At 37.2% G+C, this 14,496-nt stretch overlaps 1 protein-coding gene and 1 long non-coding RNA gene across 4 annotated transcripts; one reads left to right on the top strand and one right to left on the bottom strand.

Annotated features, from left to right (window-relative positions):
* Positions 1 to 2,466: 2,466 nt before the first annotated feature.
* hapln1a (hyaluronan and proteoglycan link protein 1a) lies at positions 2,467 to 11,003 on the top strand. The gene is made up of 4 exons (XM_039649849.2): positions 2,467 to 2,822; positions 8,824 to 9,147; positions 10,242 to 10,544; positions 10,647 to 11,003. The coding sequence occupies exons 1-4, from the start codon at positions 2,759 to 2,761 to the stop codon at positions 10,934 to 10,936; spliced, it is 981 nt and encodes a 326-aa protein (XP_039505783.2). The 5' UTR covers positions 2,467 to 2,758; the 3' UTR covers positions 10,937 to 11,003.
* LOC148981698 (uncharacterized) lies at positions 5,489 to 7,071 on the bottom strand. Of its 3 annotated transcripts, none has more exons than XR_016168303.1 (3): positions 6,897 to 7,071; positions 6,567 to 6,653; positions 5,489 to 6,494 (listed from the first exon to the last, which is right to left on the bottom strand). It is a non-coding gene; the product is annotated as an uncharacterized LOC148981698 (long non-coding RNA). The 3 variants fall into 3 exon arrangements; XR_016168302.1 differs by having other exon boundaries at positions 6,567 to 6,812; XR_016168301.1 differs by lacking the exon at positions 6,897 to 7,071 and having other exon boundaries at positions 6,567 to 6,890.
* Positions 11,004 to 14,496: the final 3,493 nt, after the last annotated feature.

Raw genomic sequence — 14,496 nt, forward strand, 5'->3', positions numbered from 1 at the left:
TGGAACACAACTTGCTTAGACATATGGCTTTGATTTTTATAGTAGTTTTATAGTAAAATAGTGAAAAAAATGTAAAATATATATTTTATATAAAAGAAAAAAGTGTAGTAGTACTGTAAGTGTAGTGTAAATGTAAACTTTTTTTTGCAGTAATCTGCTGAATGTTTCCTTTAAAACAAGACCAAACTTAGGTCTATATTCCAAAGCATTTTTGAATTACAACCATTTAAGTTTAAATACATTTTAACCCCCATTGTCAAAAAGGGAGGTGACAGCGAAGGGACGAAAGGGTTAAGGAGCTAGCGCTGCTTTGTTTGGGCAGGCTTTATAGTTTCCTGGTTCATGGCGTCAACTGCCTCTGTCATTCTGCCACACCATTGGACTGATTTCACATGTGCTTCAAGGCATCATTATGCAAAGGAATTGAGGTTACAGTCGTAACCGAGGTGTTTTAAGTATTTACTGTGTATTATAAAAAAAAAATTGTTGATAGCCATGGCTACCATCAATGTATGAAAAAGAGCAACTTAGAAATTATAAACTTCAGATTTTTTTTCTCAATCTTATCATGTTACATGAAAGAAAGTCAAAATGGGTGAGTAAATAATTTTCGGGTGAACTTTTCCTTTACTGTAATGTGAGGTGAGTACCTCCATGCGTCATCCGTTAAACACTGGGAGGCTTGTGTTGCTATAAATGCGTGTGTTTTTATTATGTTGCCATCACTAGGCAGAATTAGGGCCATTTCAAGTCTTAAAAAATTAGTTCTTGGTGAAGACTGTGAGTCTTTTGAATAAACCCAAATGAACTGTATGGTTACATGTACCATAAATGTTCCAGATGTGCACTATGGCTTAGAGCCACATACAACCAGACATGGTTTCAACTCCCTTGCCTTTGGCTCCAAATAAGACTTTGGGTTCATAATTCAATAAAGAAAAGATTTTGTCCAGACTTAAGTGTTCTGATGAGCTCTACACGTTTTGTCGTTTATAGAGATAACAAAACCATGTATTAGTTAAATGTCCTGGTTTCCTTTCATAAAGGCTTTAAAGATTTGTATAGTAGGCTATATTTTAAAAATGTTCTCTTTTATCATTATGCACAAGTCATTCATAGATTTCAACAGTGGAAAAAATCTATTTTCTTAAAGGACTCTCTTTAGCTTAATAACAAAAAATTACACATTGTTACACCTTTTAACCAAAAGTAAAATGGTAAGAGCAAATAACTTCAAATTGCCTAAATTAGCTTTCATAACTACCATGGTTATTTCTGCAACTTGACCCTTTTGTGTTTAAGTGTTTGGAAAGAAACAAGCAAATCTTGACATCATCAGGGTAATCAAGAATTAATGGTGTTTTTCTGAACCAAATTTACAGTTAGTCATGCTGCAACCCAGAGACCCTTCCTCATTTTCCATAGTGTGAGTGTGTAAATCAGCTGTGTAAATAAGTCACTGTGATGATTTTGGCATAATGACCTCCGTCTTCTGAGACCTTTTTTTTTTCAGGATGGGGAACATATGACTCAGAGCTTTAGTCTAAGACAAGGCCTTGTGGGGATGAAGGGTGTCTTCTCACCTAGAATCTGTAAATCACAGCTGAGATAACTGTGATGGGACATCATTCCCAGGTTACTCCCTTTCACCATCACTCCATCGAGACCACTAAGAAAACATCCTTGATGGACCACACATACTCCTTCCACATCCCCATCATATCTCTTATCCTGTGATAATGAGGTCTTTTAGAGTCCAGACAAGCTTTCGTTTAGGTGAAGTGGTCCATATATTTACTTATCAGCACAAACTTCCATTAAGTAATCTGAAAAGAGGGTTATGTTAGGTGAAGTAAAGGTTCCAAGAGGAACCAAGAAGATGACTGGATGGGAAGGTGGGTGTTTTTTTTTTTTTTTTAGATTTCTTGGCTGATCAAAAATATGACTGGCAGGCCTTGATGTAAAACACCATAACACAGCAGGTACAAACACATGCAAAATCAATCAGCAAAGTCAAACTGCACTAGTCATGTATTACAAGCATGTTGAGAGGTTGTATAATTCAGCATTTGGAGAGCATAACTGATGTTCAAGGTTTTGAATGAGTATATGCTTCCAGTGAGACATGCTCACTGTTGGACAGATTAACTTTGAAGACCTTAGTGTAAATGTTGAGAAAGACCTGTTTAAACTGGGTGTCTGGTATTAATATACTATTAGACAAGATGTCTGTATAAAGTTGATTAATCAACATTTGATTTTGGAGAACTGTATTTAAATCAATGTAATGTCACAAAATTTTAAAGGCATTGTTACATAATAGTCCTTGTATAAAGCCTGTTAACCACATAGCCAGCACAAACAACACATTGAAATCTGCACGATTCCCCTTAAATTTAAACGGAGAGCCATGCATGGCAGAAAGGGAAGCTGTTCTTAAATGAGGGAGTCCACGCGCACACACACACACACAATGTAGGGTGATGGGCTTCATCGCTCTCTAAGGGGAGGGGGAGTGGCTACATTTGGCCAGGGCTTCAATATAAGCCTTTTGAATGGACCTCTTAGGAGCCCAATCTTTCTTGTGGCACAACTACCAACACCTACATCGACTAGAACGGGAAGAACATATTTTTTTCTTGACTCTCCAGTTTTATTGCCCAATTGCATTTATTTCTTTTGCCCATTTTTTGTGTTTTTTCTTGTAAATTTGCTTTTCTAGTCAAGAGGCCTTTAGGCAAAGAAACAAAAAGACAAGATGATCGCTCTGTTTTCCTTGGCATTGTTTATCTTTGCAAGCAGTCTACGTGTTGAAGCACAAGGTAAGAACCACTTTTAATCCCTTCATGCATGAATGGATGAATGAATTTATCTTTCAGAATGCATATGTTTATGTGTCTATGTGCAGACGGGAATGTGCTAAGATAAATGTAATGCTCACAAACTGCACAGTATAATTTATAGAAATTAGATCATCAAAGTTAAACGCTAATAAGAATGAGGAATAAAAAAAAAAACACATTTACCATGGATGAGCATGTTTTTCTCAATGCTATCACCAGATTTGAATTGAATTATTCCACTATTCATCTCTAAAATACTCCAAGACTCCACCCACTATGCACATGCACGCGCACACACACACACACACAAGCACAAAGATTCAGCTCACCACAGACTTCCATAAGCTCTAAAACACCTGCTGCAGGTAATTTAACAGTTGTTGACAGTTAGTGGAGGATGTGAGCCAACATTGAACTGACCAAGAAAAGTGGCTCGGCTGATTACACTTGAGTGTAGGTCTATTACCTTTTCTTGAGGGTAAATGCAAGATCAGTTCCCCGCCAGTGATGTCAGGAGCATATTAGTGGCTAAAGAGCCACACACTGGACCTTTATATTCCCAGCTGTATGCTGGCCTGTGCCAAATCCATTGATTTTACAGTGAAGTCACTTAATGTATGTATATGACAGGAGCTACAGCAAGATTAACAGCCTCTGAAAATATAAAGAGCCCCTCTCTGAATGCAGTTATTTTCCTACTGATGTAATGGTCTGTAAATGCATGGGTGTGTATGGATTGGGCTGGACTGGGGCTGATGGAGAGAAGGGAGGGACTGATGGAAGAAAGGAAAGGGCACTTAGCGACTGCTTAAGATAGGCCTGATTCACAGAGGCTCTGTTCAAGACATAATGCAGCCATTAGTCAGGCATGGCCGTGTAGGGGGTGTGTGAAAAAGAGAGAGAATGGCTTTGTGTGTGAATGGTGAGAGAAAGGGGGAGATAATGAATGAAGGACTTTGAAATAATCTCACTATAACACATGCAAACAGGGGGAGAAAGAAGCATAATCTAAATGTCTGTGCACAAGTGGGATGGTTATGATAGTGGGAGTGCTGTCCAGCTGTGTGCAATAATTCATGTTCATACACCACTGACCTCTGCTTGCTCAGCAAAGTGTAGGAAGTGAAGTTTAGCCATCAAGACTGTCTGACTGTGAGGGAGCGATCCCATATGTCACTTGTATACACAGATGTGAAGCTCTAATCAGTGTGCATTTAGGATTGGGTCCCTAACAACCAAATAAACTGTGGGACTCCAACCCCATTTGCCCAGCAGATGTGTACAAGATGTCAATAGGACCCAAACACATGTATTACATGGCAATGTTGAATGATTGTTTTAATTTAAATTTATATCACCCTCTCTGTTTATACTTCAGTTTGCAAACATCTCTGATGATGACTTGGTTATAGAACCCATTGTCTAACTACTTGTAATATTATTTGTCTGCTTGCTTACTTTACCTATACTTTTTTTTAATAAATTGTCAACTATTGTTTTAATTATATTAAAATATATATTTATTATTGGTATGTGTTGTTATCATTTTGTAAGACTTAATTTATTATTATAATAATTATTTAGATTATTACTGCATTATTATGACTACATGCAGTCACGGACCTCAATTATAGTTTTCTCTGGAAAACAATAAAAATACCATTTACCGTATGTTAAATTAATATCTATCCTTTCTTACACCAAATATCTGTTTTTTGGTGGGTGGGAGAGAGGCACTTAAATATTTAAACCGCTACGGCACTTCCATTCTTCTGTTCAAGAGTAAACACTTTCCTTCTGTTTGCTTACAAGAGCAGGAATAAAGGGTGGGTGGAGATGGGGGATGGGGTGTCATGAGAACTAGTGGGAGTTAGGTATATGGAGAACATTGTGGGTTAGAGGATTTGAGATGTTATTTGAGAGTTGTGCAAAACTGGTACAAAAGCACACTATAGCAATGGTGTAGATAGTCAGCCAACAAAGAGAGCTCTTGCATGTGTGGAGCCCTAATCCAAAAATCTTGGTTATAAATTTCCAACACTGGTAGCTGCTGTCATTATTGATCATTTTATGAGAGATTATTCATCTGTTCCCTGGTTACAGCATGCCACTTTGGCACACTCTCTCGTAAGCGAGAGTTTATTTGGAAGAAAGTGAGAGTGAGTGAATGACTCACAATGAAGTGTAACAAGGGATCAGATGTGGTAATGATTGTAAGAAATGGGCTAGGATTTAATTACTTCTGGAAAGTGGAGAATATTTCATCAGTTGGTATTAATGTGAACTAAGTGCTGTATAATTAAAGGTGGAGAACAGTACAGTTTAATATGGCTTCTGATTCATGAAACACTCAGATGTTATGAACGTGGTATAATTATTCTGAGCATAGGTTTGGCACATGGTTAAGAAGTTTCCAGTTTAGTCAAGGAAGGAGTAATAAAGGACTATAAAGTAAATGGTTTAATGCACATGTGGCGGGGCGACACAGAAGCAGTAAGGGGAGTTCCTTAAGAATTATAATTAATGGTATTGCATCATCGAAATCAAACTACGCCACCCTGGGAATTTCACCCAGAGAATTTAAATTAGCCCCTACAAAAAGGCATACACAAGTTCGTATCACCGAAAAGAGTCAGAGACATGAGTTATCGTACAAAAAAATCAGTTTTATTGACAATTCTTAAAAAATGAGCAGTATAAAAAGGATATAGGACACTTTGTCCAAATTCAATGAACCCCTAGAGGTTTAGCAGCAGGTCTAGACAAGGACAAGAGACACCGAGGCAGGGAGTCGTAGCGTACCACCGACAGGTGCAGAACCACTACACTGTGCTCACGCACACACACACACACACACACACACACAGGGGTGTTAATTCCAAGCACTGCACACGGTGAAAAAGATACCGTCACCCAAATAAGAATCCTCTGCCCCCGGTACTCAGGCCCTGCTAACACACACAAAAGGTACACGTCAGATTCAGAAAATAATAATAAAAAAACACTTTGATGGCTGGAAAGGTTATTAACACCTAAATCAAGAAACCAAAATAATTACAATTAGTGAATTGAATTAAACAGTTAGTTGAAACTAAATCCAAATGTCAACAGTAGCAAAATGTATAAAGAAATAATTAAAGAAAATAAACTAAACTTCAGTCAAAATTATTAATCAAAAAAACAATTCAGGCAGGTGGGAGCAAAATAACCCACACCAAAGACATGAGCTATTATTTCAAAATAATTGAAAAATAGAAAACTCAACTTTGGAAGCAAAATCAAATGAAGAAAACAATTAGGAAAATAAATTAGATCAAGCGAGGAACAAGGATTACAGTCCAAAAGCAAAATCAAATACAAATGAGAAAAATCCAAATGAATTAAATTGAGAGAAGAGCAGGAATTAAGGCTCAAATTCTAACACCAATCTCTGCAGCTAATATCAATTCAAAAGAAAATGGAAACTTTGTGAAAGCAAACAGAAACTAAAGAAAATATCAACTTAAGTCCCAAAATACGATGGAATCAGATGACAGTTGATATAGTCGACACGGAATTAGGACATAATTGAAACAGGACAGCACTGCGGCCATAAAATGAACACGGAGCCCCCAACTTGAATGTGGTTACGGTCCTTTACGGAACAGGGCCCTATAAACAACAAGAGTGTTACTCTGCTAGATAAATTCTCCAACTGAATGCATGCGCAAAACTACTACGTACCGATCGTCGGGGAGAAGGAAACGTAGCTTTCTCTGGAGAATAACTCAGGTTCTCACCACGGAGACAGGGTATTCATTAGGACACATCCTTAAATACAAACTAGCACTTTAAAAACACGCATTTCAAAAGAGCACGATTAGCGAGAGATCACATCCAATACACGCAGTACACGTAAACAATGACGAACAGTAACGAGCTGGTGCTGCCTACAGGACAGCAGCACGCTCTCCAAAGAAAACAGTGTTTCTAAAAAGGCACATTAAAAGAACACACTTCTCGTGACTACACTTCAGGAGCTAAAAAAAAAGAACAGCAGTGCATACTCCTTACCGGTTCGGGTGCTCACATCCGGTTTCCGGGAGGCAGTGACGAGAGCGCGTTAACGACGCAAGTCGAACGTGACGCCTGACGAGTGAGAACTACGTGACTGTTTTAAAGCCCAAGCGCACCTATGATAGGCTAGACTGGCCATCAATAATAATGAAAAATTAAGACGGAAACACCCTTCCTGCCACACACAGAAACAGAAAGTCTTGGTAATGAGTCCCATATATATCCCATATGGTAATATATATATATATATATATATATATATATATATATATATATATATATATATATATATATATGGGAAATGTTTTCTTGCAGATACACTTCACCTGAGTGTAAAGGTTATTAGAACGTGCTGGTCAAGGCATAACAGAAAAAATTCCTTTGTCTTCGTCTTTTTAGATTGACAGGTTGCCCAGCCCATGCTTACATGAATCAGTTGATGCTGTAGATAAACAAGGATGATTTGAGTTAATTTGATAATGTGGGTTGACTGATTTGGCAAAAGCACATCTGTAGACAGTTTAAACCATAGGGGAAAGAGGGACTGAATGGTGCCTTCAGGTAAATTAAATTATGTCTGCTGTGCAATTGACACTTTGATAGCGGTGTATAGCTGTCATGGAGAACTCTTTGGTCGTTTTAGTTTCCTTGATATCAATCAAATCGTCCACCATGGAGCTGTGATGGATTATGGCCTCCCAAGGCTCAAGCAGAGATCAGGAACCAACTTGAGGAGCTGAATGAGCTGAATGAATTATCTACCAACCTTTCTGTTAATGTTATTAATATTAAAACTAATATTAAGATAAGAGATAAATTGTGATAAAATAAATTGTGATTGAGGTTTCAGGTTTACCTGAGCTTATACTGCCTTACCGTATTCACAGCGATTCAAAATGCAATTTTAATTATGTTTTTTTAATTATGTTTTTTAATCAAAATTATGGAAATTGATATATGAAATTCTTCCCATACCATAGGCCTACATGAAAAAATACATGACTTGTTGGTGATATATATAGTCTATTAAAATAGTCTTACATGTGCTATATGAAATAAAATGACACAACCCTTTCTCTTTTTGTTAAATTTCTTTTTTTTTATCAATAATAGCCATTATTAAAGTGTAAGTAGCCTAAAAAGTTTAAGAAGCTATATAAGTCAATAAATAAAGCGAGTTAAAAGATTCAGTCAAATATAAGTCAACAGCCTAATGCTACAATGTTACAGTTAAATAGCTTAAATATATAAATTTATGAAACTTCACTTTGCCCTCAGCCAAAATGGCCATGTTTAACCACTAGACACAGAGCCCGCGGGAAACGTCAGAATGACTAGCCGAGGTAAGGCTGTTCCAAAGTGGGGTACATGAGCGCTGAGTGATCACCTGGAACTCAAATTTTTAAATAGGTGCTATTTTCACAAATAAACCACAGATTTGAGCTTTAAACAACTATATTCTCGACTGAAATGAGTTTCTACTTCCGAACAAGCACCATAGCAACCGTTCTCCCCCATTGTATAGCTGTTCGAAATGTCACAACACTACAAGGATTCTGGGTAATATCCCATAGCAAAGTGAGGTCTGATGAGCACTTGTAAAAGGAGTGCATTAAGTGCCCGATATGATATGATCACCCCTGGAGAACACTTTTAGAGGATCGGGACATCCTTGCACCCCTTAGCGAGAACGCGCATTGAGGGGCACAAGAGCACAAGAGCGCAAGTGCGGATATTGAGACAGGGCCAATTATGCCCCGAATAGCAATAAAATCAAACCAATAAAAGTGTGTAAGGAAATCTCTTATAATTAAACACATCCTGTCCTTGTAAACATAAAACAAATATACTAGACCTACTGTGTGGTTTCAATATAAAGAAACCATTGAGATAAAAAAAAAAAACTCTACTTGTTTCATTTTAGATGAAAGAATCAAAGTCTACGCCAACAGAGGAGACAATATCACTCTGCCCTGCAAACTGGAAGGTCTGTCCAATTTGTTCGGAAACAGAATCAAGTGGACAAAGCTTGAGGATGACTCGACAGAGACCGACGTGTTGATGTCCATGGGGTTCCACAAGAAGACCTATGGAAAATTTGAGGACCGCGTATACCTGTTAAAGAAGGATGACAATGATGCTACCTTGGTTATTACAAACCTAGATCTGAAGGACTATGGCACATACAGGTGTGAGATCATCAATGGCCTTAATGACAAGACTGTCGAAGTGGACCTTGAATTGCAAGGTAACTTTAGTTTTTCATGTTGTCACATAAGCAATTATTTAACCTATAACATATGTATTACTTGGCTCTTTTCAACCAAAATTACTTAATAATGAACATTTAACAATCAATAGCCAACTGGTCATTGAAACAGCAGAGATTTTCCATATATATGACCCTGGACCTCAAAACAAGTCGGGTATTATTATTTTTTTTATTTATTTATTTTTTATTGAGATGTATACATCACCTGAAGGCTGAATAAATAAGAATTCCATGATGTATGCTTTGATAAGAGATACAACTATTTGTAAATCTGGATCTGAGGGTGAAAAAAAAAATTGAGGGCACTGCATTCACTCACAAACATAAATGTTTGATTTTACAAAATATGTTCATGGAAAATTATCTTTACTTAATACTGTAATGATTTTTGGCATAAAATAGAAATCAATAATTTTGACCCAATGTATTATTGGCTTCACTTTTCAGGACGTGTGCAACACACTGGACAAATGAACTGACTGTAATCTAAAACACATTGCCATTACTTTACAAACACATTTTATTTATTTTCTAGTTCAGAATTTGTATTTGAACAGGTCATTTTAGTATACAGTCAGTCAGCAACATTACCACAGAGCTACAAATTAGCACTTGAAATGTTAAGGTGCTCTTTTATACTATTTCCAAATGTTGTATTTGCCACTTATCATTAGTTCATTCTCCAGTAAAACCCTGTAGTTCTTGTTCTTGGCCAAGACCACCATTGCAGACGTGGTTCCAGAGAAACAGTGGAGATCTTTACACAGAAAAGTGAGGTGAATGAGCATAATGAAGCAGGCTGGCATTACTAGCCATTGTTACCTTGGAACAATGGAGTATAACATTGAAAAGCCTAAACCCTGCAAGTGACGATCTCTCTTTTTGATTTTTTTTTTTCTAACACTATACCATGTTAATTAAGCAGGGAACTATGTAAAACTAAGGCTTTTACTAATATCACTCTTTATTTGTTCGTTCAATTGGGCGGTCATAAAATATATTCATCAAATCAATCTAATGTTAAACTCAGTCAAACTTTTCCTCAGGGGAAAATTCACTTTCATTCACAGGAGTTGTGTTCCCATACTTCCCTCGATTGGGGCGGTACAACTTCAACTTCCAAAACGCGGAGGCTGCCTGTCTGGAGCAAGACGCTGTGGTCGCCTCTTTCGAGCAGCTCTACGAGGAATGGAGAAGTGGGCTGGATTGGTGCAATGCCGGCTGGCTCAATGACGGAACCGTGCAGTATCCCATTACCAAACCCAGAGAGCCCTGTGGAGGCGCAAGGACCTCAGCCGGACTGAGAAACTATGGCAGTAGGGACAAGTCCAAAAGCCGCTATGATGTGTTCTGCTTTACAGCCAGCCTTAAAGGTGGGTTAAACAGTTAAATTATTCAATTCTAGCATAAAATGCAATGTAACATTTAGCCATGTCTGTGTCCACAACCCTGAAACTCTCTGTTTAACATCACAGGCCTCTTTTACTACCTGATCCAGCCCAGGAAGCTGGACTATGAGGAGGCTGTCAATGCATGCAAGAGAGATGGAGCTGAGATTGCAAAGGTGGGCCACATGTATGCTGCCTGGAAGCTGCATGGATATGACCGATGCGATGCCGGTTGGCTGGCCGACGGTAGCGTACGTTACCCTATCTCCAGGCCCCGGAAGAACTGCAGCCCCACGGAGGCTGCGGTTCGCTTTGTTGGCTTCCCCGACAAAAAGCAGAAGCTGTACGGTGTCTATTGCTACAAACCTCAACCTTGAAGCGCTTCATTTCTAACACAGTCTCATCCCAAGACGTTGTTTTAGGGTAACAACATCCGTCGTTTTAGGGTACCCTTTAACGTCAGTTAGGTGACGGGGTAGGTTTAGGTCTGGGGTAGGGTTAGGATTAGATAACGTCATCTAACCGACGTTTCAGGGTACCATTAAACGGCGGATGTTGACGTATGGTCAAAAGACGTCTTGGGATGAGACTGCGCTATCATTTCACGTTACCTGTCACCAACCAAAGAACAGCAATACGGTGTCCTTCTCCAAATTTATGAAGGATTTTTTTTGCATGACTTGCCTTAACCTGTGACAATGGTCACCGTGATTTTGCCATATAAGACATGTTCTTGGGCCAATAGTTTGTTGATCCTGAAACAGCATTCTTGCCCAAAAATGTTGTCCTAGTCCTAAACCTAACCCCGGGTTGTAAGCCTAAACTTGACATTAACTGTAAACATGTCAAATCTGATTGGTTGATTGGAATGTTGTTCCAGCACCAACAAAGATCCTGCTCCAGGAACATCTTGCATTAAAATCACGTTCACCCTGTGACAACTATTATAGAAAACATACTGTAAAGATTGTACTGCTACATTCACATAACAGTATTATTGTGAACAGTTATTTTATCTAGCATTTACTTTTTATGTAGTTTTTTACACCATATGTATGAAACACAAACACAAATTACATTCAGAAAGTATATTCAGCTGGAAGGAAAGTTGAAGTCCCACCATTTTGATGAAAACCCCTTTTAGTAGTAAGTGTGAGTTTGTCAAGAATCTCAATTGTGACATTGCGAAAAAAAAAAAATATTTAAACAACAAATAGCATAAACTTGACAGAAAGTTTTTGAAAGTAAATGAGTAAATGGACCTGACACCTTTTTTTCCGAAACACTTTTGTGATCTTACTCAAATTATAATTTCCTTAAATCTATATAACTCTATATGATTCTTTTCTTGTGTTGGTGTATTATCCAATGCTATGAACTGTGACCTTATTTTATCTGTTTGAAATGTCAAATGAATGTGTTTGGCCTGTAGTGTTAAGGCTTTATATTCATAAATAATTCCATTGTTTCATAATTCATGCCTACCCTTTGTTTGCAATATTGTGATGTACTTTCTCACCACTTTTTTTTCATTAATGAGAGGAGCTATTTCGTGAGCTTAGAATTATAAGGTTCTATCTCCACTTTTGGTCGAAATTGAGTTTTTGACATAATCTGATCCATTAGGTGTTTATTAATGCCTGTGTGGTGTTATTTTTGTAAAAAAAAATATTTTGTTAGTAGTAATTAATAAAATAAAAAGGTTCCATCTTACAAAACATAAACCGAGTTGGGATTATAAGGTTCTATCTCCAGTAGATTCAATATCCAATCAAAACCCTGAATGAACACGGACGGACCAATCAAAACCCACCTCTTAGCTCTGTAGCCTGATTGTGAGTAAGATTGTGTTTTGTATAAACACTGCTTTGTTTTGCGGTACTGGAAAAGTATCTGGGAAACCAACGGCACAGATAGAAAATGTGGCATAAAGACAACTACAGAGAAAATAATTTTATACGAAAACACCCTTCAATTTAGGAAGTACTGTACAGGTGCTAAGCAATGCAATTGTCAGGTATTAGGTGTTTATTAATGCCTGTGTGGTGTTATTTTTGTAAAAAAAAATATTTTGTTAGTAGTTATTAATAAAATACAAAGGTTCCATCTCACAAAACATTAACCAAGTTGGGATTATAAGGTTCTATCTCCAGTAGATTCAATGTCCAAGCAATGCAACTGTGACTGTTTATCCTGTTGAGTCCTGGACAGTGCCTCAGTGGGTCCCATTGTCTAATCTTTCTAATATTTATCCATGTTCAAGTACATGCCTGCAGTTGACAAAGCATACTACAAGGCAGTATTTAAGGGGTAAAGATAGAAGGTTGGAAAGAGTCATGACAACATAAATTACATAACATGAAGTACATCATACATAACAAAACAGACATACAGAATAAGGGATGAAAACATAATTTTCATGATGTTACAATATTTTGTGTTAATCTACTAAATTAAACGTTTTTAATGTAAGATGCTCCCTAAATGTTTTTTTTACAGTACAGAGGAGTGAGGTGTAGTATTGTGTAATTACTCCATGTCCATGTTCTTTGAAAATATTTTTTTTTCTTACAAACTTGCTTGCTTGGCTTTGATACTATACTATTATATTATATTATCAATGGTTATATACAATTATTCTTTGAAATGTGGGGTTTTATTTGTAAAAGTGGAGATAGAACCTTATAATTTCAAACAGAATCAGAGCTCTCAGACTTAAAAGGTTCTATCTCCATTGGGGTCATCTTAAAAAATCACATTTCCAAATGTGCCAGGATTTTGATATTTTATTCACAAAGTACCTGTAGGGTGATGGTCTTGTTGAGCTATAATAGAAGATTATACTACATAACAGTTTTGCCAGCTGGGATGTAAAAACTTTGATGCTCAATATCTCAGAACTACCCTAAACGGAGATAGAACCTTATAATTCTAAGCTCACGATTTCTCAGTTTTGAACTTGATGGCCTAAGTGGAGATTTTAAAAGTTGTTTAAATGTGTTCATCGCATTTTGACAAGTATCTCACCAGAGACTGACTGAATTTGACTAACTGCTATGATGCATTAAACTTTGCTATAATGGCAGAGAACTATGCGAGAATCGTTCAGGACCCAGTTGTATTTCAAGACTAGCTTGAGCCTTAGTTGCTTAAGTGTAGATGTAAATTGCAATTTAATGATGTTGTAATGCCACTGTTCTCTGTAAAAAGGGAGAAACAGCACTAAAAACCAACATGAACTACATTCACACAGTTTGATTCTAATAGATTCTAACATTGGAATGTAATGACAGGCAAAGTGTGGCTGACTTCAGATAATGAGATCTGTGAACCATCTATTACTTGTCACTTTGTATTAATAGATGTTGTTTGTTTATGGGATTGGGAGGGGAAAAGATTCTCTACCTTTAAGCTTTGAACTGCAGAAGCCAGAGTGCACATGAATTATATTTTGTTTGATTTTGTCTATGCACAAAATATCATTTTCTTTTCTTTTCTTTTCTTTTAATCTGATGTGCAGTGTACGGTTTATGAATGAAATCAATTTAAAATGAAAAATAAAAACCCATAAAAATTGAAATGGCTTTTGTTCTCTTCTCCATTAAACTGTGTTGTAAATCTATAGTGCCTATAACCATGGATGTTGAAGGTCCAGATGCTGACTATGCAAAACATTAAAACAACCTGAAATAAGCTGATTGCATACCACATATTCCATTTCTTTTGGGAACAGAGAGTTCTCGTAATGTTACTGTGTGTGTGTGTGTGTGTGTGTGTGTGTGTGTGTGTGTAGGCAGGCCCATAATATGAGAATATTTATTAAATACTTTATTCAGAGTAGCTCTCTCAACTTTAGATCTGAGAATCTCTATGAGAAGTCTGGGAAGCATTTGTAGGGAAAGTTGCTGATTATACAATACTCTGTGACTAATTCATC

Source organism: Pimephales promelas, chromosome 4 (assembly GCF_988280905.1).
Source record: "Pimephales promelas chromosome 4, fPimPro1.hap1.1, whole genome shotgun sequence".
NCBI classification, from domain to species: Eukaryota; Metazoa; Chordata; class Actinopteri; order Cypriniformes; family Leuciscidae; genus Pimephales; species Pimephales promelas.